The sequence below is a fragment of the Tasmannia lanceolata genome, unplaced genomic scaffold (genome assembly GCF_043159265.1).
Source record: "Tasmannia lanceolata isolate RefF3 unplaced genomic scaffold, GAP_Taslan_0.1 ptg000008l, whole genome shotgun sequence".
Classification (NCBI taxonomy): Eukaryota; Viridiplantae; Streptophyta; class Magnoliopsida; order Canellales; family Winteraceae; genus Tasmannia; species Tasmannia lanceolata.
The window spans coordinates 13,167,392-13,191,991 of NW_027518685.1; the positions used below are offsets into that span (position 1 = coordinate 13,167,392).

A 24,600-nucleotide genomic window follows, 5' to 3' on the forward strand; every position below is an offset into this window, starting at 1 on the left:
GATTTGATAGGTGGGTCCCACTAATTCAATTCAAATCCATGCATCAAGTGAGGCCCACCATTCTACCTTATGCTTTGATGTGGTAAGTTCCACGCTAGAGCCATTTATATGGTGGACCCCACAACTTTACACATTATGTTTTGTTTTGATGGGGTGGGCCCACTTTTTGACACCTATGCATAAGACTGCTAGTATATGTAAAAATGATACTCCCACATGCTTGATTCAAAATTGATTTTTGACTGTCAGATGTATTTTGGTCTTTTTAATCTTAGTCATTTAATGTATAAGGAGATTTTGGTCTTTTCAACGAGTCAACAAAAATCTAACATGGGTATCTTGGTCAAAAATTGATGGCATGACCTGATTTGCAAAATTTGCTCAAACATGATGACTCTATTTGCAAATTCTCAAAGTAGAAGACTCTTTTTGCAAATAAAGCAAAGTGCAAGACTTCTTTTGCAAAAACTCCTATGAAATTTTACAAACACACAAGGTTTTTTTTGTCATTTGATCATCAATTTTAACCCATGTTTAAACCCTTTCTTATATTAAAATATTATTATGATTGGGAACATCAACAATAATAACATATTAAACTATTTTATTGGCCCGGCCGCTTTAGATTTAAGATACAGTAATGATCCGGCTTCGTATAAATTAATATACACCATAATTTATCCCTATAAACTATCTCTGCCTACATAATTCGCTCACATCCTCGTTGATCATGATACTCAATCAATGGCCACTTATTTAGATGGGCCGTGGCATAAAAATCGAATCCACTTAGCCCATATTTGGCAACCTTGTAAAAATATTCCCTGGGATATTTGTGGGGCCACTGGTGAGAGATAGGCTGGAGAGGGAGAAACTTGAGAGGTGGGAGCAAGGGGACCATGAAAAACTGTTAAAAATCAGGAAAACAAAATACCAATTCAAGCATGTATTATTTTTTTCCGCTATTTTCTATGGATTGGTGACGCTCTTTTAACTCCACCAACTACGTCCCCTCCCTCTCTCTCCTTGCCCGCCCATCTCACTTACTTTGGCACACGGTTATTCCATGGAATAATTTTTCATGGTCGCCAAACATAGCCTAGTTGTGGAGAAAACACCTTTTAACTCTAAGGACATGCTTGGCAACCACGAAAAAATATTTCATAGAATATTATGGCCTTATGGGGACCCGGTGTGAGAGATGGGCGGAGGGTGAAACTTGAGAGGGTAGGACTTAGGAGTGAGGGGAGCATGAAAAGCCTCTCAAAAATCAGGAGGAGAAACTCGATGAATTTGAAGTAACATATTTTAATTCACTGGTTTAAGGAATTTCTCGTGCTCTCTCCACTTGTGCCCTCGCATGTCCCTCCCCCTCCCTCCTGTACTCTTTTACACTTGGGCTAGTGAATAATTTCCCATCGTAGCTAAACATTATTTCAGGTCACTCTCAACATACGACATGTCCGTCGGTCTCATTTTGGTGATAAGGGCCATTCATAGGGTGGGACATCAATCAGAATATCAGATCAGGTGTCACAACAAATGGATGATCCTAAAGAAAAGGGTCTTGGAGGTATTTGTCCGTATCTTCGGTAATGAAATTTGGATTGATATTATGAAGTCGAATGATTAGATCCTAAATTCCCAACCGGTCCTACCTTATAACCAGATCCAATGTTGTTTAGTTTCAGTTCAGGGTTCAAGGTTTAGGGTTTATAGGGTAGTTCTTAATTAGGTTAAGAACACAAATGGGTATAATGATGATAATGGTTTTATCATGGGCGATGATATTTTCACCCCCTTCAATAAGCATGCGCCTCCCTTTTAACGTGATTTGACGTAAAAACTATAAAAAGCGTTAAAGTTGCCCACTATCCATGTCAAATCACATTATAAGGGGGGCACATTCTTACTATCGGGGGTGAAAATATCATCTGCCTTTAACATTAGTAACTATGAATTTGCTAGGCTAATTCATGGGAAGCCATTTCACGGCTCACTTTTGCAGAGGAGAACAGCCACCTCAGATTAATTAGATGAATAAGAACACAAATGGGTATAATGATGATAATGGTTTCAGTATGGGCGATGATATTTTCACCCCATGCAGTACGCATTCGCCTCCCTTTTAACGTGATTTGATGTAAAAAAAAGTGTTAAAGTTGCTCACTGTCCATGTCAGATCACGTTATAAGGGGGAGAGGGGGAGTGCATGCGTACTCTAGGGTGGGGGGGGTGAAAATATCATCTCTCTTTAATATTAGTAACTATGGATTTGCTAGGCTATTTCGTGGGAAGCCATTTCACGGCTCACTTTTGAAGAGGAGAACAGCTACCTCAGATTAATTAAATGAATAAGACAAAATCTGATAAACAGAGGTTGTGTGGCTGATCTTCTCTCCAGCAAAAGTGGCTTTCCGTGAAACTGCCCAGCAAACTGAGGTTGTGTGGCTAATCAATCCTATGTGCATTGGTATGAGGCTGTTGTCTACATAAACTGAAGTACGCTCATGTTCTATTGTCTAGTTTTGTCTCACTCTACAACACCCACCTAACAACAAGTACAAAATAATTATTCAACTTAATCAATATTTCTCTACGCTTCTTAAATCACTGATATAACTTCAAATTAGTGAAAGATTTTTTTGCTATTGGGGCTGTTATCCACGGGGATAGAAATCCATGGATAGGCAATTTTGGGGATTAGCTATCCTAACTGGATAATTTTATCTTAAATAAACCCTTGGGATTGGCTACCCTAATTGGATAATTAAACCAATTTATTAGGGTTGTTCTCATCGTGAAGGGAGAATAAAACCCCTATATAAGGATAAAATGAAGTCGGGCATGGTAGCCCTAGAGAGGACACCCTCACTACTGCCATTTTTTAGGGTTGTAGTCATGTAAAGTAAACACATGCCATATTCTCCCATCAATGTGATTGTAGTAATATAGAAAAAAGGAAGGATTTTTTACCGGTTCTTTTGTCAGTGGGGACGGTTACGGAGTCCCTTTCCCGTTTTGGTGGAGAGAGCCTTGGTTTGGTAGCTTGCTTTACCGCACCAATTGGCGGTGACCCCCTTACTGTGTAAGGTAGGCATTCATCTTAAGCCCCATCTGGTGGGTCCTATGCGGATGAACGGTCAGATGGTGTTCGGTGGGCAAATGTAGTGCCGTAGGAGGTAGGGTGTAACCAAAGGCCCTGTTGGGTTGCAGGAATTGTTTGGAAAGGTCTAGGAAGGACCTTTTTTTTTAATTTGACGTCAAAGAACGTTAAAGTTGCCCACTGTTCACGTCAAATCCTGTTACAGCAGGGGGTGAAAATATCATCTCCCTTTTTTAAAATAATTTTCATACTTTTTTATCTCAATAAAAATGAGGGAGTGATAAATAGACCATCATATATCATAAATCGACCCCTCTGTGTCTTTCTCTCCTCTCTCCCTCTCTCTCTAACCCGGAGGAGAGAGAAAGAGATAGGGTTCGATTTAAGATATTTTGGGGGTCGATCTATCACTGCCCTAAAAATGACCTAAACCAACCTTATTAAATTTTTAGTTAGAGGGACCATCGCTCTATGATAATATCCCTCTAAATTAACCATAATCAGATCCTGTCCTCGAAATTGTAGGAAAAAAAAGTTCCTATGAAAAAAATTTCGTCGAAAATGTTTTTCTTGCAATCCAACAAACAGGGAATACAAGGAAGTGTGCCTATATTATCCACATTGTGGGCCTCGCTTTTGATTGATATCAGCCGTCCATCTGACATACCTTGCTCTGGATCTCGTATGTATTTTCGTTTGTTACAATTGCATGATTGACTAGATTAGTAGATTTTCGGGTGATGGGGAATTCAAAGCCAGGCCTACCCAATGAACGGTTCGGATCAGTCAAAGTTGGGACCCACTTATGAGGAAGTGGGCAAACATAAGATCGTGGTGGGTTCAGTGTTTTTGCATCGCCGCCCATAAAAAATGAGTATGATCAGGCCACAATTGAAAGAAGCCACGTGAAGAGCGAGCCAGTAATTAGAGTGGTCCACCTGGCTACCTCTCTTTGCCCTTATTTTCGAATATGCCAGAAAATGATACTATGATAATTGATCAATACAATGTAGCCCTCAACGAGTCACCCGTGAGACGTAATAGATTGGGCCCACCCAGCTGTTGTCAGTGTGATTTAGACCACTAATCTGATGGGCCCCACTCTGCAGATGCACTACCATTAATCCGATTTAGACATATGTGGATTGGGCCCCTCCATCTGTTTACTTCGGCTTAAAGCCTCCTATCTGAGTGCCACCTGTCATTTCCGAATGAACGATCAAGATCTTGGTTACGAACAATGGTCTCCCAGTTATTATCTGGAAACAGAGAGGGTTTTTCCGTCTTTTCACTAGAGAATGTTATCCCACAGCCACGCATCCACATTCCAGAGAAGGGAGTGATATATTCGCCCCCCATTTTCCTCCCTGGGCCACCCCCTGATAGTGCATTAATGACTCCTCTTTTCACACTACGAGGGGGTAGCCCAGAGAGAAAAATGGGCGAACATATCATTTCCCAATCCAAAATATATAAAATCCTTAAGGAAGAGGCAGTTGCAGCCTGCAGGCGGTGGTGGAGAAGTCGCCTTCTCTTGCATCGACATTCCACCTCTGCATTCCCATTAATAAATAACGAAATTCATTATTTTATAACCGAAATCCCTAGTTTACCCTTGCCTACCACTCCAAATCCCTCATTCTGTCCTTCTCTAACCCCTCACCTATATAACAGATCTTTTCCTCTTTCTCTTTCTCTGTAAACTCCATAAAAACCAGAGAATACCGAACCTTCAAAATCTATGCAATGGCTGATGCCTAAGGTATGCTCTTAAAGTACCGATTTCTATTCTACAGATTCATTTTTTTCTTCTTTTTATCATTATCTTCCATTGTTGAATCCGTTAACTGCTTTTTTTTTAAAATTTTTATCGAAACTTGTTTTTTCTTCGTTTTAATGCTTCTTTACGGTTGGATTTTTGTTATTCTATGCAAAAGTTATTGTTCTAGATCTCGAATCTTGAATGCGGCATCGAATTGTACTGGTTTGTAGAGATTCGGACTCATCTCAGTCCGGAATTAGTTGAATTTTTTGGTCTCTTCGTAGGTTTTTGGATTGGTAATTAGGGTTTAGGATTATCTTATTGTTCATGGAATTATGGCGCGTGTCTAAATCTACTGATTTGTAGGGAATTAATTCGTATGAAACAGAACAAGGTCTCATTTCTGAATTGTTGTTGCCTTGATGTATTCTTTTAATAATTTTGAACATAAATTAGGGTTATGGATAATCTTCTTGCTAGTGGACTTCCAATTTGTGTATAATTCTACTTCATCTATACGATCCTCCTCGTCCTAAGTTGTTTAGTTGAAAAGTAGTTGAATTCCTGTTGCTTTCGGCTTATTTTGGGTGCGATTTGTCTCAATTAGAAGAGCATTGAATTTTTATGTTGCTCTGAAAGTTTCATTGTGTAATGTGTCTCGCAATTTAATGTTTTAGATAACATTATTGTTTACTGGATTTCCGGATTGTTCGCAATTTCTACTGGATTTTTTAGGACCAAATCATGTTAGTCGCGAAATGTTAGTGTTCCTGTCACTGAAGGTTTTATCATGTAATTAGGATCTAGAGCTACATTTTGAGTAATTTAACTATTACTGGAACCTTTTTATGCTCTTAATTTTACTGGATTGTTGAGTTCTAACTTATCTTAGTTGGAAAATGGTCAAAACTCTGCATTCTGGGATAAATTTTCATGTAATTTTGATATGAAATGAGTGTTTTAATAATTTTATCGCTATTGGAATTCCTGCTGCAAGTAGCATAGGAAAATTTTCTCTGTACTTTTTAGGCTTACACTGAATATCATTCTTTTTGAACTTTTGCATCCCCCCCATTTCCATTTGATTTATATTTATCGTTCGATCAAAGTTTGGAGTTTTTTGAAGTTGATTTTTATTTGGAGCCTTGTTTCTGTGTTTTGGTTAGATGCTGTGATTTAAAATCATCCACTTTGATGTTTATTCACATGTGGATTTTAAATTTACAACTATTCTTTATTGTAGAAGCCTGAGATGATATTTTTATCCTTTAATTGAAGGTTGAAGTTGTGTCCTTTGTGGAAAAAATGCAGTAATTTATCTATTCAATTCAAATATCCTGTGAGGATTTGTTGATTAATACATATCAGAATGCCTGGATTTGTCATTGATGGAGTAAGTGGAGAAGCAGTAGCGTATGGATCGAATTCACCACTCATGAAGGAAAATTCATCAGTACATAAGTCACCGCGGAGTCCTTTGAGTCCCAAAAGCCCTCAAAGCGAGGCTTTCGATTTGCCCATGGGGGATTGTGTTGACACCTCTATTGAACATTTGTACAACAATGTGTGTGAGATGCAAAGTTCTGGTGATCGATCCCCTTCAAGGCTAAGCTTTGGGTCTGACGGTGAGGAATCAAGGATTGATTCTGAATTACGACACCTTGTTGGAGGAGAGACAAGGGCTGTGGAGATAATGGAAGAGGAGGTGGAAGAAGAGGAGGAGGATATCAAAAGGGATGTGGTTTCTCAGAAGGAAATTGAATCTTCAAATGGGAAGTCTGAAAATGTGGACAAGACCCGACCTGCAAGCGCTAAGTCTGTTTCTTTGGTGCAGTCAAAGAAACCTTCTCATTTGCAACTGGATCCTGAGACATCAGGGAAATCAAGTCCAATGAGAAAAATGCCCCCTGTAAAACCGTCTACAGAGCAACAGCGTGATAAGAGTTTAAGAAAGCCAAGTCCTGGAGTTGTACCCATAAAGAAACAGAGGAATCCTACTCTAGGAGCCTCAAAATTAGACAACGGAATGGAGGATCCATCCGAAATAGGGTTAGATAATCCCGATCTCGGACCTTTTCTACTTAAGCTTGCAAGAGATTTGGTTTCCACAGGCGATAATCCTCAGAGAGCTCTAGAATTTGGTCTTCGAGCGGCAAAATCATTTGAGAAATGTGCAAATGGGAACTCAAGTTTAGAACTGGTCATGTGTTTGCATGTTGTAGCGGCAATCCACTGCAGTTTAGGGCAGTATAATCAGGCCATTCCAGTTCTTGAGCATTCAATTGAGATCCCAGTCTTGGACGAAGGCCAAGAGCACGCCCTTGCTAAATTTGCTGGGTATATGCAATTGGGTGATACTTATGCAATGTTGGGTCAACTTGAAAATTCCATACAATGTTATTCAATGGGTTTTCAAGTTCAGAAACAAGCCCTTGGAGAAATGGACCCAAGAGTTGGGGAAACTTGCCGGTATTTGGCTGAAGCCCATGTTCAAGCACTGCAATTTCACGAGGCCGAGATGCTGTGCCAGATGGCTCTTGACATCCACAGAGAAAACGGTGCACCTGCTTCTCTGGAAGAAGTGGCAGATAGGAGGCTCATGGGTCTTATTTGTGATATGAAGGGAGATTATGAAGCGGCTCTTGAGCATCTCGTTTTAGCTAGCATGGCCATGGTGTCAAATGGCCAAGAAACAGAGGTTGCTTCAGTGGATTGCAGCATTGGCGACACTTATTTATCTTTGGCTCGATATGACGAGGCTGTTTTTGCATATCAGAAGGCCCTTACTGTGTTCAAATCTACCAAAGGAGAAAACCATCCGTCCGTTGCTTCCGTTTTTGTTCGTCTTGCTGATCTTTATAATAAGACAGGTAAGATAAGGGAATCAAAGTCTTACTGTGAGAATGCGCTCCGAATCTATGGAAAGCCTGTACCGGGGACTCCGGCAGAAGAAATTGCTAGCGGTCTGACCGATGTTTCTGCTATTTATCAATCCATGAATGAGCCTGAGCAGGCACTAAAGTTGCTTCAGAAGTCTTTAAAGATGTATGATGATGCCCCGGGACAGCAAAACACAATTGCAGGCATTGAAGCACAGATGGGGGTGATGTATTATATGATTGGTAACTACACCGAATCCTATGCTTATTTTACGAATGCCATCTCAAAGCTTAGGGCCAGTGGTGAAAAAAAATCTGCTTTCTTTGGCATTGCTCTAAATCAAATGGGGCTAGTGTGTGTCCAGCGCTATGCGATAAATGAGGCTGCAGATCTGTTCGAAGAAGCCCGGAGCATTCTGGAACATCAGTATGGACCATATCACCCGGACACACTCGGAGTATATAGCAATCTTGCAGGGACTTATGATGCAATGGGAAGGTAATTCTTTTTCTCATGGTTTTTCATTTTATATATTTACTATCTGCATATGTTCTACTGCCTTGTAATTGTTTTAGTAGTCATTATTCAATTTTCTAGGAGTTTCTTTCCTATTTGTGGTCCACAGTTGCTGGCTTTGCATTTTATCTTCATATGCATCGGCCAAAATGTCTTGCAAGTTAAGTAAGGAATCTTATTACCAGAATTCATAAGGAATGGGGAATTTTGGTAGAATGCTTCCTAAATTTTTTTTTTTTTTTGAAGGGTACTTCCTACAATATTTCTCATAGAAGTTCAGAACCAAATGAATCAGATGTGTTGGTCATAACCTCACTCATATAAACACACACACACACACACACAGCTACCATAATGGAATAGTAAAATAAATAGGCTCTATTTGTAGTTCTCAGCTTTTTCTTAATAATCAATGTTGTAGTTTGTTGTGTCCAGTCATTTTCCACCTTGAGGGTCTTGTTTGGTTTGTTTTGTTTGTATATCTTTCCTCTTGTGTGTTTGAGCATCTCGGAGGAGGTGGTTTGTTTCTCTCTCTTGCTTTTGTTTTCTCAATAAAGTTCTTTACCAGTCAAAAAAATAAAAATAAAATTCTATTTTGTGCTTTGTCATGATGCCATTAAAATCTATTCAATCACAGACTTGCATGTTTTCACACAAATAGATGTGTTGTTGGCTATTAGTTTTTAGAAAATAAGTTGTAGCCCAAAAAGTTCTGTTTCCGGTGTTTCCTCTTCAATTCTAATACGTGTGGGGTAAGTTCTTTTAGAACTAAAATACTTGTGAAATACAATTTATCTGATTCATTTCTGCTAATACCAATTACTTGTTTGTTTCACCGGCTCTACTTATGGTCTCTGAAACTGAAAGTCATTATCATAGCAGAGTACACAAGGTTAGAACTAAACAAAACTTTTCATTATACTGCTTTTCTAGGCAACCAGTCATAAATTTGGAACTTGTAAAAATTGTTGTCCATTCATAATCTTACTTAGGTGGGTATTATAACTTTGCAATCCCTCCTAGAAGTTTCACACCATCATCAATGGCAAGGTGGTCAATTGTCCCCACAGAAATGGCATCTCACCTGCTTTGTGTGTGACTGGACATTTGATGATTCATGTCTAAAATCATTTCCATTTATTACAACCTATGTAACACATGGCTGTAAATGATGGAATTGAACACGTTGGTGTCAACGAATCAACCTTATAAAACCTGAAAGGGAACATGTCTGTACAGTTATACTATAGCGTTAGAAAAATCTACATTTCATAATATCAGCTCATAAAAGCATAAAATATAAAAAAAATTGTGATTATATAAATTGAAGTACTCCAAAACCTACAAGAGTGAGTAATAAATAATATTAAGAAACAAAAAATATCAAGATTTTCTATTTGCCTGTCAAGTTGTGCCTGACAGACATATTCTACGACACATCAAATTTTTAGTTCATGGATATACTATATTATTCGGAAAACAAATATGTATATATTAGAGTAAAAAATTAAAAAAATTCTTGCCACTCTTATGAAGCCTTGAGTAGTTGTAGAAGGTCAGTCTAGGTTAAAGTTCTTTTGATCTTCATACTATTACCACAAATTCAGAAGAAATTACGGAAAGAAAGAAACGTAACACTGTGCCATCAGGTCAGGTAGAGAAAATATATGGGACTGATCAACCTAACAATCTAAAACAGCAACTGGAGCATGTCTAATTATTATATTATTGTTCGAGTTTGAATCACATAGCACTTTAGTTGTGCCCTGATACGCTCTAATACTGCCATCTAACTTGACACATGGGTTGAAGGTGTTACACAAGGGGAACCCTGGGAATTCTGATAGGTTAGCATGTCCTTACAGTTAATTGATAATATTGAATCATGTATTTGTTTATAAACACTGGTCCATATTACCTATAAAAAAATACCAGTCCATATTAGAACAAAGTTTAAAAATGCTAGAAGATAATCACTGTTGGGCTCTTTCTTAACAATCAATTTTTCGGACCCACTTGTGCCATGTGGATGCAATTTGGTCCATTGATTCAACCCGCAAACAAAAGTCTGGCTTATTGCCAATGATACTAGGCTCTTGATCTATTCAGCTTTGTTTAAGATTTCGCAAGAGTTGCTCGAGCATTGATTTTTGTAGGCCTTGATCTTATGGTTGGGATGTCTGCCGACATGGGACCAAAGACCACATGGTCACCTCATGATGGTCTACAAGATCAATTTTCCTGACACAGACATGTTCCCTAGTAGGACCCAATGTTGATAGGTAGGATTGATCCTAATTATGATCATCCATGTAGTCAAACTCAGGGAGATTATAAAATAGGTTTTATGGGTCATGCGTGGTTTCGCATCAAGGACTGAACAAATTTTGAAAATCTCTAGATTTTCTTTTGTAATTCAAGTCAATCATATGACATTCTGGGAAATAAAGTGTGCCTCACAATTTCTGGACAAAACACTAACCTTTGCTAAAATCTTTCATGATTTCCCATGGAATGATAGAAACATTAACTTTTATTTCATAATATAATCCTAAGCTTTCTACAGTGTTCTCTTGATTATGATCAACATATTCCACACAAGTTTATATCCATATCATTGTTCTGGTTTCTTCATTTTTCTATCTTGCATAGTATGATTCATCTCCATATCTTGTCACAGACTGGAGGATGCAATAGAGATCTTAGAGTATGTCGTTGGGATCAGAGAGGAGAAGCTTGGGACAGCAAACCCTGATGTGGAAGATGAAAAGAAGAGGTTGGCTGAGTTATTGAAGGAAGCAGGCAGAGTCAGGAACAGAAAAGCCAAATCATTGGAAACTCTTCTTGACACCAACTCTCGAGTTAGGAACACAGAGGCTATGAAAGCATGATGCTGGTGCATGCATGTATAATAGGATATTTAAAAGAAGAAAAAGAGAGAGAAATGGGTTATGGGTGTGTTGTTTATTAGGTTCCAGGTGGGGATTGATTGCAGTATTGATTGTATGATTTTTGCCAGTGATAATTCCAAACTGGTATCAATTGTTTAGTGTATTAATGAAATTCCTTAGGCAGATTGCCTCTGTAATGTAATGTGATGGAATATTGGTTCCAGTATTGGATTAAAATAATAACATGATGCTTACTACTATTATGTTAAAAATGATGGAATGTTGCTTCCTTAGGCAGATTGCAAAATGCATGAAATTGAAAAAAGAAAAGAAAAAAAGACTAAAGAGATTGCCACAACAATATTAATCAAAGGGGATTTGCTTGGCAATTTTGGCAGAAAGAAATTTCGCAGCTGACTTTTGCAGGAGAGAACAGCCACCTAGATGAATTACATGATAGGACTAAATCTGCTAAAAAAATGAGCCTATGTGGCTGCTCTCTCATGCGACAGACCATCCGCGAAATTGCTTCTATGATGGTCCCTAGCAAGTCCCAGAAAAGTTTGATTGCGTGAGAGTCCGCCTAAGCTGCAAATATCACTTCCACCCCATTTTGTTCGTCTTCCTGAAGAGTAAATGAAATGGCAAAGGGTGGAAATGCAGTCGTTTTAACAAAAGACAAGTAAATGGCATGGAATGGGTGGAAGTATCATTTCCCCACCAAAATTTACAATAGTATGGAACACTTGTAAATTATCCTAAAATATGTCATGTTAGGATGGTATTCTCCCATGGAGTAGAGTCAGAAGCTTTTGCCAACATGGTTTCAGAAACAGAATATCTGGAAGGTCAATAATTAAAATCCTTCATTTCTTCGAGGAAACCTGATTATTAAATCCTAGATTTAGTGATAAATCGACTCCCCATCTCTCTCCTCTTTCTCTCTCTAACCCAGAGGAGAGAGAAAGACACATGGGGAGTCGATTTATCACTCCCCATTTTATATTATATACTCTTTTGATACCATCTTGTAATTTTCAAATATGCAAGTATTTATGCAGCCTGGATGCAATCTTTGATTTCAAAAGCACCGAAAAATATTTTCATGATCGACAAACATGCCGACTTCCACCGGATCTAATAATTGTCTCATTGAAAAGAAGTCAGAAGGTTCTGTTTCATTTATCTGGTATCCGCGCGGAGATGCCATTGTGCCTGAACCAGTCTCATGGGATAATTAGTCAATGTGCAAAAGTCATCCAAGTGGATGATTATGTACGACTAATTGAACTCATATTTGGCACATCTCATCTCATCTCATCTCTTATATTCGATCCCACCAAATAAGTTGATGCAGCCCCTTAGAACTCCGCCAAAAACATCTAGGCATCTGTTTTCTTGTATCCAAGTCACTGTGCAATTGAGTGTCTGTCCTTGTCACTCTCCTGATCCTCAGTCCAAGAACCCTAAGAGAGACTTGCACGTAAGCGGTCATAATTCTCTCTATTTAAGGACTTTTTGGATGGGGAAATGATATCAACACTCCAATGTATTGATATTTACGCTCAAGTTTCTTGCCTCTTAATATTTAAAGGGCTGTAAAAGGGTTATTACAGTTCCCAAAAAGCTACGACAAGCCTTTTATATACTAAAGACAAGAAACTTGAGCAATATATCAAAACATTGGAGCGGTCATATCATTTTCCTTTGGATATCTCTTAAAAGTATTTGATCTAATCTTGCAAGAATATGGTACGAAGTTGTGTTGCGAACCTTAATAAGCAACTACAAGCTTCTATGACTAAACTTTTACGGGGCAAAAATAGAGTGAAAGTTTAAAAAATGTAAAAGATTTAATAGCTACAGAGAAATTTATTTTATAAGGTATTTAATTGCTACAAAGACCATTTTCAAAAGAGATAAAAAAATAAAAAAATAAAGCTGACTTTTACTGTCGGATATTTGGCGGATAAAATTTCCGGTGAAACATTTACTGGCAGATTTGTTACCGTCGGAAATCTGTTGGTGGTGACAGCAGATAAAGCCAACTTTCTTGTAGCGTGAGATATTTAATTACTTTTATATAGTATCTATTAGTTACAAGGAAACTTTATATTTATAAGATTTTAAATAACTCTAGGAGACCCAAGTTTTCCAATGTTCATATACTATACATATGCAAATGTTTTGAAGTTAAATATGATTATTTGCAAATAATAGCCATAATAGTTTTGTAAATGATATAGTTAATGACTTCCAAAGCATGCACGGCCAATGTCTCATTTGCAAATAAGATTAAATTAAATTAATTTTATTTAAAATTTTAAACACAATGCCATCCCTAGTAGGGGTTTAATTTGGGGTCAATGATCGGGTTGAGATTTTTCTAAAAAAAAAAAAAGATTTGTTATTAACCCGAAACCGACCTAATTTTATAGTAAAAGCAACCCCAAAATTCCAAAAAATCGACCCGAGTTGCACCCATAATCCATAGAAGCCTTTTTTTGCGTAGATGTGGTAAAAAATTTGTTTCCATGGAAAAAGGAATAGTGAGGTCTAGTAGCATTGAAATTATCCTAAAAAACTAGAGGTGTCAAAAGGTCTGACCCTGTCCAAAATTTACACTGTAAGCGGGCACAAGATGTTGGCTCGAACTATTTATCTTCTGACCAAAACCGTGATTGACTTGGGCCGATCAACGACACCATCATGAACGCATATGGGTATGCGTACGGTGATCATAGCCATTCTTACGTTAATTTTGGATATTGAGAAGCGATTATGAGTCCCAAAAATCGGTTATAACAATCTAAAATAAACTGGGTCTGAACTAAATTTTAGTCCAAAATTCTGTTTGGGACTCACAATCAGTACTCAAAATCCAAAAACAAACTGGCCTAAGGTTAGGCCAAAAAACTTGACAAATCAAGTGATCCTAATCATTCTATCTATAGACTTTGCTATCTTGACTATAAACCATTGTTATTATCGTCCTAACAGCTATCGACTCTCCATGATAGGGCCCACTGTTGAACAATTCCAGTCACTATAGGCGGGCCCACATGGATAAAATATATTATAAGGTAGACAATATAACACATTGTTACATTTCCAATCAAAGGACTTTTCCCCGTTGAATGCTAATTTTTATCAACTCTCCTTTCAATCATGCACTTGTGACAACTCGAGGTCTTGAGCAACTTTTAGGCAAAAAACAGTAAGCAGAGGGGGGCTACTTTGGTAGTACGTACATGGATAGGAACTAGGAAGACGTGTTAGTTTAGGAAACTAGAGATCCATGAAACGAGCCTACGTAATATTTTCGAATGTGACAAAAGCCCACTTCCAAAGACGACAATTTCAAAATTCAACGTAAATATTTTTGTAATTTCTTTGACCTTTTCAATTGCAAAGCCAGGGTGTATCTACTGGCTCTCTTGACCTCTTTCCAAATATCGATTGTGCCTTTGAAATTCTCTCATAGCCACTCACATGCTAAGCATTCAAATTCCCTTCTCTTGGGGTGGTGCAACTTGGGCCTGCCAGGTTGACCCGTTGGGTTATACCCGACTTTTTTCGGGTAAGGTTAGGTTGGTGTTTCCTCGAGGTAGGTTGGGTTAGGGTTGGCAAAAGCCAATCAGATTTAATATTGGGTTGGGTTAGGGGTTGAAGCCTTGGGCAGCCCAACCAGACCCGAACTGGACCCCGCCCCTATTCATCTAATTTTATCATGATTTTTAAAATCATAGGGCATGTGTTTATTTTTGCATTTATTTTTCTCATTTTGCTCCGGCTCCGGCTCCGGACCAACCCAACAACTCAACCCTCAACCCAATTCGGAAATTCGGTTAGATCACATGTTGGGTTAGGGTTGCCCCTCCTTGATCCAAGGCATGGGTTAGGATTGAGGTAATGCTATCTCGGGTTGGCCCAGCCCGAGTTGCACCCCTGCAAGCAACAAGGAGAAAGATTTCCACTCAGTCTTCTTCTAGAAATGAAGGGTGGAGATAAGCGGTGAAGTCTAAACTGAAGGGAGCCCTTGCAAAAAAGAGGTGAAAGGGCTCCGCCATTGGCTGCACATCACCATCATGTTTGACTTTTCAGCCATGATGGTGATGTGCAGCCAATGGGGGAGCCCTTTCACCTCTTTTTTGCAAGGGCTCCCTTCAGTCTAGAATTCCTCTCATAATATTGGGCCTATTCGGATACTTATAAGTATTTGCATACATTCTTGCGAGAAAAAGAATACGCTCTATACTCAAACCTTATTCAGTATGATTAAATTAATTTTCATGACAAAAATAGAGCCAGAGCTTTAAAATATAAGTATTTAATAGCTACAAAGAAATTTACATCTAATCAAGGTATTTAATATCTAGATATAAAGAGATTTACACGTATAAGATATTTAATTACATTTATAAAGTGTCTTATGGTTAAAGCAAACTTTATTTTTTGCCCTTGTTTGATTGCCATGAAATATTTTTCAAGCACCTCCATATCCTTCCTCCCGCGCTCCCAATTTTCTACCTCCCTCACTCTCCCTAAACTTCTCTCACCCTTTGGTAAACTAATATTCCATGAAAATTATTTTATGGTTTCCGAACATGGACTTAGAAGGTTTTAAATAACCTCTGGAGTCACCCAAGTCTTCCCATTATATATAGTACACATAAGTAAATAGTTTTGAAGTTTAATATGATTATTTGCATATAATAGGGTGAGCCTTGGTGAAACGGTAAGGTTGCTCCATTGCGAACTGGTAGTCACAGGTTTGAGTCACGGAAACAGCCTAGCCTCTCTGCAAGGCAGAGGTAAGGCTACGTACATCTAGCCCTCTCCAGACCCCGCAATGGCAGGAGCCTCGCTCACTGGGCTGCCTTTTTTTTTTAAAATAACTTTAGAAATGATAGAGGTTAAAGCTTATAAAGCAGCCCCAATGTCTCATTTGAAGATAAGATTAAATTAAATTAATCTTATTTGAACATAATAGCATCCATATAGATTCCTTTTAAGGTGCTGCTTGGATGTAGGTAAAAATTTTTGATAGGAAATTCAAAATTGTATCCACGAAAAAGAATCCCAAGGTCTAGTAGGATTGAAATTTTTGTGTCTAAATGTGTGTACGAGTGTGTGGGCATGTGTGTGCACCTGTGTGTGTGTATAAGTGTATGTATGTTTATGAATGTGTGTGTATAAGTGTATGTATGTTTATGAATGTGTGCGTGGAACATAGCCATTCTCACGATGGCTAAGGTTAGATAAAGACCTTAACAAATCAAGTGATTCTAATAATTTGATCTATAGATTTTTCTCTGTTGACCATAGACCATTATTATTGCCATCCTAACCGCTATTGATTATCCATGATAGCGTCCTGTTGAACAATTCCAATCACTATTGATAGGCCGGCTGCGTAAATAAAATGCCATAAACAACAATATTACATAGAAAATATAACACATACTTATGTTTAATATAACCATCCAATCAACGGACTTTTGTCCTTTGAGTCTGAATTTTTATCAGACTTTCCTTTCAATCACGCACATGAAATTTCGCATCAGATGGTTGGAACCAATACGGCCTACCAAAAGTGAGAATTAAGAATGGGCATATGAAATAGAAAATAATAAGGTCGACGTCGATATTAGAAAAAGGATGTGTTAATTGAGAAAAGAGTTTCTACACACTAATGTCAATAAGTTATCTACACACTAGCTTAATATATAGTGGGGCCACGTTGTTTGGGTGATCCAAAGCATTCATTTAATTGGCCGTCACGTTGTTTGGGTGATCCAAAGCATTCATTTAATTGGCCATCACAGGGATAGGGTGTGCCCAAAAAATCAGCACCATAGGATCATTCCAACCATATGATTTGTGGAGGTAAAATGGACATATTTAAACCTTCATAAATCTATCCATTTTTTACCTCCACGGTTGGAATGGTTACAAAGATCATGCATGTTCTATCATGGCTCGGGATTATTAATGGTCATTTTTTTTGTTGGTAAGCTGGGACCCAAGCCTCAACCATTGAGCTACAGGCACAAGCCCATCCCCATATTAAAGGTCTTGATCACACATGTATGGAATGCGGGACCCAGGTTGATCATTAAGATCATATCCTTCACAAGGAGAGTTTGTATAGTGAACTCTTAATTTAAGATGTCGGCCTGTTTTCGTCTTTATTATTGATCTTTTATCATTTTATTATTTATTTAATTTTCCCGTCTATAAGCGAGTAAGGGTGTCAATTTTGGCTCAGGCTCGGAGGCTCGCTCGAGCTCGGCTCGAATCCTTAACGAGCCGAGCCTAGCCGGCTCGTTAAGCTTAACGAGCTGAGCCCGAGTTAGGCCAGGCTCGGCTCGGCTCGGCTCGTTAAAGCTCGTTAAGAATTTGATATATATATATATATATATATTATATTAATATATACATTAAAAGGGTTGTCAATGGAGTGAAAGGGGGGGGGCAAAATATGTCACTTCATTTTTGGAACCCCATTTGTTACTAGGACCACCCCTCATAGTGTAAAAAAAGTAGTCAAATTACACTAGTAGGGCTGTCCAGGGAAGATGTGGGGGTGTGAACATAATATAAACCAAGCTCGGTAAGGCTCGCGAGCCTGACTGAGCCGAGCCTGGTTCGAGCCCGAGCCCGAGCCCAGCCTCACTTGTGAGCTTAACGAGCCGAGCTGAGCCTGGCCAAGCTCGGCTCGGCTCGGCTCGTTTACACCCCTATAAGCGGGAAATCAATTGGGAATGGTTGGACAATGTTTTCAAACACAAGATCAAAAGTAAAAGTCCAAAGATACTTAAGGACAAATATGGAAGATAGGCATGTCGCAGAGACTGATTGGAGTTTAGGAAAGTTCCAAATTGTGGAACCCCCCAATGAACTACGGGTCAATGGCGTTCCATGATCTTTTATTTAAAAAGTAAATGGGACATAAAAAAAATTTTGGTAAGGGATAAAGCATTGTTTTTTTGTACCGGATTTCGGCCGAAATTTCGGTTTCTGCGAAGGCCGAAATTGAAACTGAAACTAAAATTTAAATCCATGATTTTAAGGGATTGAGCCTCTAGCTCCGTTGACAAGGCTTTGTTCTTCATCCTGGGTAAGAAACAACAGTGACCCTACTTATAAGCTTCGCAATTTATGTTCTCTCCTTATTATAGAAAAGGTTAGGCAATGTTCATTTAAGATTATGACAGCCGATAGAGAGTCCAAAACCAATTATTGGACTCATTTATATGAGTCCAATAATTGGTTTTGGACTCTCTATCGGCTGTCATTCATAATCTTAAACGTGCAGGGACTACTGATGGCATCTGTCATTTCCCAATATTGATTTAGATATGTCTTGAAAGTCAACGCTTAATTCTGAGCTAATCTCTTCTCAATTTGGTCACAATAAAATACTCTCTCTCTCTCTCAAACATCCCCATAAAATAACACTTTGAGCGGTGCATATAATAAGCCTTAGACCCTGTGTTTTGGATTTTGAGAACCGTTTGTAAGTCCAAAACTAATTATTGCGCTTCCAGAACTGACTATTGGATTCAAATTTGCATTTAATTAAGTCCCATAATTAGTTTTGGACTGGCAATCTCTTCTCAAAATCCAAAACAAATAGGGCATTACTAATAAGTAATTTAGGATTACTGATCGCCTGGTGGTAGCTACAGTGATGTTTATTTTAATCCCAAAAAGAGTGTTGGAAGATTGAAATTGGAAAATGACATAAGAAATTGATGAAAATAACTTGAGGGCCCGTTTGGATGCCGAGAAGATTTTGATTTGGATTTCTCACATTTTCAGCCCTTTTTGCATTGTAATTTGGATCGGATCAAATTCTTGGATTTATAATTCAGCAGTTGACAGTGAAAAAAAATCAGATTTCTAAATTTGCTGTGGAAATAAGAAATTGGAAATCCTCAGATGTGGCAATTTCCTTCACCTTCTTTGCTCCTCAACCTCTCCCCTCCACTAGGAAGTACCCCGTTCCTTCCCTATCTGTCTCCCTCTACATGAGCTGTTGGATCTAATCATTTTGTATTCAAAACTCAATTCCACATCCAAATACAAAATGTGAGGTATCCAAACGGGCCCTGAAGGAAGGTGAAATCAAAGAAAATCTATGTGCATTTGAAATTCAAGTCGGAATTGAATCTAAAATACAAGGAGATCTGAACAACTAAACTGTTATTAAAAACTACATCATTGAATTTATAATCCATGAATCATGGAATTCTAAACTAGCACAGCAATCTAATTAGAGAATACTCGATCGAGTACCTCTCTATTTTTCACTTGGCACACGCTTATATTGACCTGAAATTTGGGAATGGAGCATCTTTTAGGAATTTGAGGAGTTCATAGAAAAAGCGGCACTATATACCAAACAGGATCGTCCCCATCACCTCTCATTTCCGTATGTAACAAGCCCATTTCCAAAAAAGAGAATTTTGAATAGTCAAAGTAAAACTTGTCTTTCTTTTTCTTTGAATTTCACGACCCTTTTTAAATTATGCTGACCTTTTTCAAATATCCAACGTTTCTTTTAAAGTTCCTCACGCAACTCTCCCTATATAAAGGGCATGTTCTTCCCATGCAATATCATATCATTAGAAATAAGTCCTTCTCTTGCATGCAAATCAACTAAGAGAAAATTTCAAACCCTTTGTAGCTTTTCCCATACTCTCTAACCATGGCTGTTTCCACTCATTCCAATTTCTTCCTAGGGTTTCTCATCATCATATTCATCACCGTATCATCTCCTGTCTCAGCACAGCTCTCAGTCTCATTCTATGGGAGCACTTGTCCCTCAGTCTTCAACACAGTGAGGGCCGCAGTGCGGTCAGCAATTAACCGAGAGGCACGCATGGGTGCATCCCTTATACGCATGTTCTTCCATGACTGCTTTATTAATGTGAGTTATTGCACTCTTTAGTACTTAAACCAGATAGTCAGACCCACCGCTTTTCATGTAATCACACATCTACCTATCTATCTATCTGTCTATTTTTTAACCTGAAATTTATCTGGGAACCCAGGCCGACACTTAAAATCCAAATGTCTATATGAGAAATTATATGGTGCCCGAGCCTGAAGCTCAGTGCAGGCGGAACCACCCTTGATATTCTATCCAACAGTAGCCTCTTTACTGGACTTCACGCTCGGGCACAATATAAAAATCTCATGTCTATCTTTCTTACTTTCTCTCTCTATCTAACTATTTGTCTCTGTCGCACTGTCTTATGATTACAGGGTTGTGACGGAGGGGTTCTTCTAGCTGACACTGGATCATTTGTAGGGGAACAGAATGCACCAGCTAACAAAGGCTCGCTTAGAGGGTTTAGTGTTATAGATACCATAAAGTCACAAGTGGATAGTGCATGTGGAGGGACTGTTGTATCATGTGCAGACATCTTAGCCATTGCTGCCCGTGATTCTGTTGCTGAAGTGAGTATCATTTTCACCTCAATACTTTTCATGGGCATGCATGGACATCAGAACTATATAGCTTGGATTCAGGAATAATTTGGGGAGGCAAATGTTCAAAAATTTCTTACAATAATTGGGAATAATTCATGAAAATTCAAAAAAGATGCAGGCAGTTTTCTATTTACTTCACGTAAAACTTCTACAAATAATTTCATTTTTTAAGTAAGACACAATAAAAATCATGAAATGATGGTAGATGAGAAATAGATGAATTATTTGTATAATTCACGTTTAGTTGGGAAATTTTGGGTTCATCTCTGAAAATTTTTTTTTATTCAAAAAAATGAGAAAATCTTTGAACTATTCCAGATCTTTTAATTTAAAATGGGGCAAAAAACTAGTCAATATATTTTCAAGAAAATTTCAGTTATTCGAATAATTTTGTAACTATGATTAAAACACACTCATGTTTTTACAAATCAAATTGTGTTTAAGAAACAACAGTGGCCCTAAACTTACTTGTTTTCATATAAACACAAAAGGCATGTTTGACAATCGTGAAAAATTATTCCATATTGTTGGGGGTTCCTCTCAAAAGCAAAGCTCCCACATTGGAAAAGTGAATGGATGTGGAAGGGCTTCTAAGGACTTGGCACCCTCTCCTTAATGGCTAGCTTTTCTAAGGGTGAGTTCTACACGGGTCCCAACAAGTGGTATCAGAGTTGGGGTGTGGTAACCCCGGTGTACCCGTTAGGATGGAGAAAATCCCTTGGGAAAAATCTTGGAGTTCCCACGTTGCTCCCACATGGATGGGCGAGATTGTTGGGAGTTCCACACCAAAGCAAAGATCCCTCATTAGAAAAGTGAAGGGATGTGGATGGGCTTCTGAGGACTTAGGCACCCTCCCCTTAACGACTAGCTTTTAAGTGTGAGTTTTACACAGGTCCCAATACATATGGAATATTCGTCGGCCCAATTGTGAAAGGGGACTGGAGAGTGATTGATGGAATATGTGGATGGACTCTCAAGTCTCTCCCTTTCCATCCATCTCTATAAGTTGGCCCCACAAAGATTCCATGGAATATATGGTTGCCAAACTTACCAAAAGTCATGTTCTTCGTGGTAGATAATGTTGAAGTATAAATGATTAAATAATACCAACTCTAACAGCTTAAGCTTTTGGAGTAATTGTTTGTTTCATGGTGTCATAGCGAAGAGAGTTGAAGTAAAAATGATTAAATAAAACCAACTCTAACAGCTTAAGCTTTTGCAGCAAATTGGCTGTTTCACAGATAAGGTAATCTTATGTTTTTTGCTATATATCACAGCTCGGAGGACCATCTTATTCAATCCCAGTGGGAAGGAGAGATGCAAGAACTGCTGGAAGCACGAGTTTAGTCAACAGTGACCTTGTAGCCCCCTTTGAGGACCTTCCTTCAATTCTCCAAAAGTTCAGTAACAAAGGATTTAGTGCTAGGGAGATGGTTGCATTGTCTGGGGCGCACACCGTGGGCCAAGCCAGATGTACCACCTTCCGAGACCGGATTTATAACGAAACCAACATCGATGCTTCATTCGCAACTTCTCGGCAGGCTAATTGTCCTCGCGTTAGCCCCAATGGTGACGACAATTTGGCCCCTTTAGATCCTCAGAGCCCCAACCGATTTGGAAACAATTATTTTCAAGCTTTGACAAATAAAAGAGGTTTACTTCACTCTGATCAGGTGTTGTTCAATGGCGGGTCCACCGATTCATTCGTGACAACGTATAGCAATGACGAAAATGCTTTCAACACCGATTTTGCTAATGCTATGGTTAAAATGGGTAATTTGAGCCCCCTCACTGGGACCCAAGGCGAGATACGAGTTAATTGTGCAAGGACTAATTAGAGTTTGCTCTCTAATATTTTGTTAGAGTTCTAGTTAATTATAGGAGCGAGGGTTAACAAAAGTTGCTCTCAAGTTATATTACCAAAATTGTCATTTCCCAAGATCGATTTATATATGTTTTGCTCGGCAAGATGTTATTTCGTTGATCTTAATTTGGTCTTAATGAAATAAGATACTCTCTCTCTCTCTCTCTCTCTCTCTCTCTCTCTCTCTCTCTCTCTCTTCTTGAACAATACTTTTCTTCATAGGTAAGCTGGGGATTGGCGGGGACCCTTGCCGGTTTATTAATTGAAAAGAAAGATGATATATTTAAGAATTAATGAAGACCACCATCCCTATCCTTGAGACACTCTATGCAGGGAAAACAAAGGACTCAAATGATCCAAAAAAACTAGACATCTACGGACAAAACAGATAGGAGAGTGAATTTGATGCCTCTAGTGATCTAGGAGGTCAATCATCTTCTTACTCAATTTCCTGATTCTCTGGCTCTTTCCTCAACTTCTGATGGGTTTCTTATGGATTGTCCTCAGTGGGAGGAGGGCTATCATCTCCTAACCCATAGGTGTTTTCTGGGGCTTGCATTATAGTAGCAATTGTAATCACAGATTGGGTACTTCTTTGGTACCTCAGGCATTTCAGTTTGGATTCCCATTCTAGATCCGAAACACCATCTGATAGTGGGGGCTGATATTTTGATTGATGGGGAAGAGGCGGTTTCTCTTTCACCTTCATCTTCTTCAGCTTGATCCAAAGCAGAGAAATTGTTTTGCAGATTGATGTGGTTAGAATTGGCTCTCTAACTAGGCTTGCACACCCATTCGTTGGTTTGATTTCATGTTGGAAAATTAGATGATCAGATTACTACAAATCTCTAAGTGTGAGAACCCTTAACATTAAAAGGAATGATCTATGGCTTAGTTGAACCCAAAAATAAGGTCAGACCCAACTTGGTTAATCTGCCCCAAATCTGGTCACTCGGCCCCAAGTTAGTGCAACTTGGACCCAAAATTCATTTGCCGTTAAAAATCCATAAATGAGATAAAACTTTAGAAAAAAACAGATTGCACCTATCTCTTTAATGAAAAACCCTTTCTGGAAATCAGATTGTTGAAGATTAAGGAATGAAAGGCTGAGTCGTGTCACATGGTCACTCTCCTTAAGAATCGTATCCACCCCCTATGGTGCAACCGGAATCCGTGAAACGACGCTCTAAGATAAAACAGCCAAATTGGCTCTAATCCATGTGCACTCGTTGACTGGTTCACGTAAAACCACCTTAGAATTGTGCTAAGACACGGAACGGAACAGAGTGGGAAGGAAGGAGAGAAATCTGATTTCCTTGTACAAAACAGTAACCAAAACAACATGAAAACGTCATGTATTCCTTGTGTTTTCTCAGCCCAAAACGTGTGTTTAGATCTGTCAAAATAGTGCTGTCTTCTCTCTTTTTATAGAGGAGAAAATTGGCTGTTGGAGAATAATTAATTGTCATTGGCGGGCTAAGATGTTTCTCCCCCAAGAGTCATATTGGAGATGAAACGGTCACACTTTAATGGGTGCCATTAATTAACAGAAACGTTAGGGAGATAAAAATCTGTTTAAGAGTTAATTAGAAAAGACAAAATGTTGGGCACCAAAAAGTTACTTTTAATTTATCCGGACCCGGACCGGCCAAGTGAGGCGCGGCGTGTGGTTTTTGTCTATGAACTTGTGTTTCATACAAGACCAAGGCACCCAACAAATTTCATGCTCCTTGTGAGGCGCGCACAAGCCTTTCCTTCTACTCCACATCTTATATGGATGAGTTTTTCTTTCATCCTAATCGATGTGGGACTGTTTGTTTTGCATAGAAAGTTGAAAGCCTTCTTCACACACCCTCCAAGGTCATGGGTTCAAGTCCCCACAAACATAGACGACACTTGCCTTTTGAAAACAAGAGAGAACTTGAATTTTGAATCTTTCCCGTCAAATTTTAACCCTAAAGAAAAGGTAGCTTTGGTGATGATCATTCGGACTCGAGTACGAGTCCTTCTGGACCTTCTCAACCGAGGGAGTCTGATGCAGCCTTCAAAACGTCCACACATGTACACTGTACACAAT

General features: G+C 38.7%; 2 protein-coding genes across 4 annotated transcripts; both read left to right on the plus strand.

Moving 5' to 3' along the window:
- The first annotated feature begins 4,596 nt into the window (after positions 1–4,596).
- LOC143884420 (protein KINESIN LIGHT CHAIN-RELATED 2-like) lies at positions 4,597–11,427 on the plus strand. Of its 3 annotated transcripts, none has more exons than XM_077387974.1 (3): positions 4,597–4,868; positions 6,112–8,246; positions 10,945–11,427. In XM_077387974.1, exons 2-3 carry the CDS (start codon positions 6,238–6,240, stop codon positions 11,153–11,155), a joined length of 2,220 nt encoding a protein of 739 aa, XP_077244089.1. In that variant the 5' UTR covers positions 4,597–4,868; positions 6,112–6,237; the 3' UTR covers positions 11,156–11,427. The 3 variants fall into 3 exon arrangements, with proteins under 3 accessions (XP_077244089.1, XP_077244087.1, XP_077244088.1); XM_077387972.1 differs by having other exon boundaries at positions 6,147–8,246; XM_077387973.1 differs by having other exon boundaries at positions 6,180–8,246.
- Positions 11,428–19,764: 8,337 nt separating this feature from the next.
- Positions 19,765–22,687, plus strand: LOC143884421 (peroxidase P7-like). Its single transcript, XM_077387975.1, has 3 exons — positions 19,765–20,093; positions 20,432–20,626; positions 21,937–22,687. The coding sequence occupies exons 1-3, from the start codon at positions 19,872–19,874 to the stop codon at positions 22,495–22,497; spliced, it is 978 nt and encodes a 325-aa protein (XP_077244090.1). The 5' UTR covers positions 19,765–19,871; the 3' UTR covers positions 22,498–22,687.
- The last annotated feature ends 1,913 nt before the right edge of the window (positions 22,688–24,600 follow it).

Excerpts from the sequence above, each read along its gene's own strand:
- LOC143884420 (XM_077387974.1), top strand. The coding sequence starts at position 6,238 with ATGCCTGGATTTGTCATTGATGGAGTAAGTGGAGAAGCAGTAGCGTAT. Across the intron at positions 8,247-10,944 it reads ACTTATGATGCAATGGGAAG|ACTGGAGGATGCAATAGAGA; the intron begins GTAATTCTTTTT and ends ATCTTGTCACAG.
- LOC143884421 (XM_077387975.1), top strand. The coding sequence starts at position 19,872 with ATGGCTGTTTCCACTCATTCCAATTTCTTCCTAGGGTTTCTCATCATC. Across the intron at positions 20,094-20,431 it reads TCCATGACTGCTTTATTAAT|GGTTGTGACGGAGGGGTTCT; the intron begins GTGAGTTATTGC and ends TTATGATTACAG. Across the intron at positions 20,627-21,936 it reads CCCGTGATTCTGTTGCTGAA|CTCGGAGGACCATCTTATTC; the intron begins GTGAGTATCATT and ends TATATATCACAG.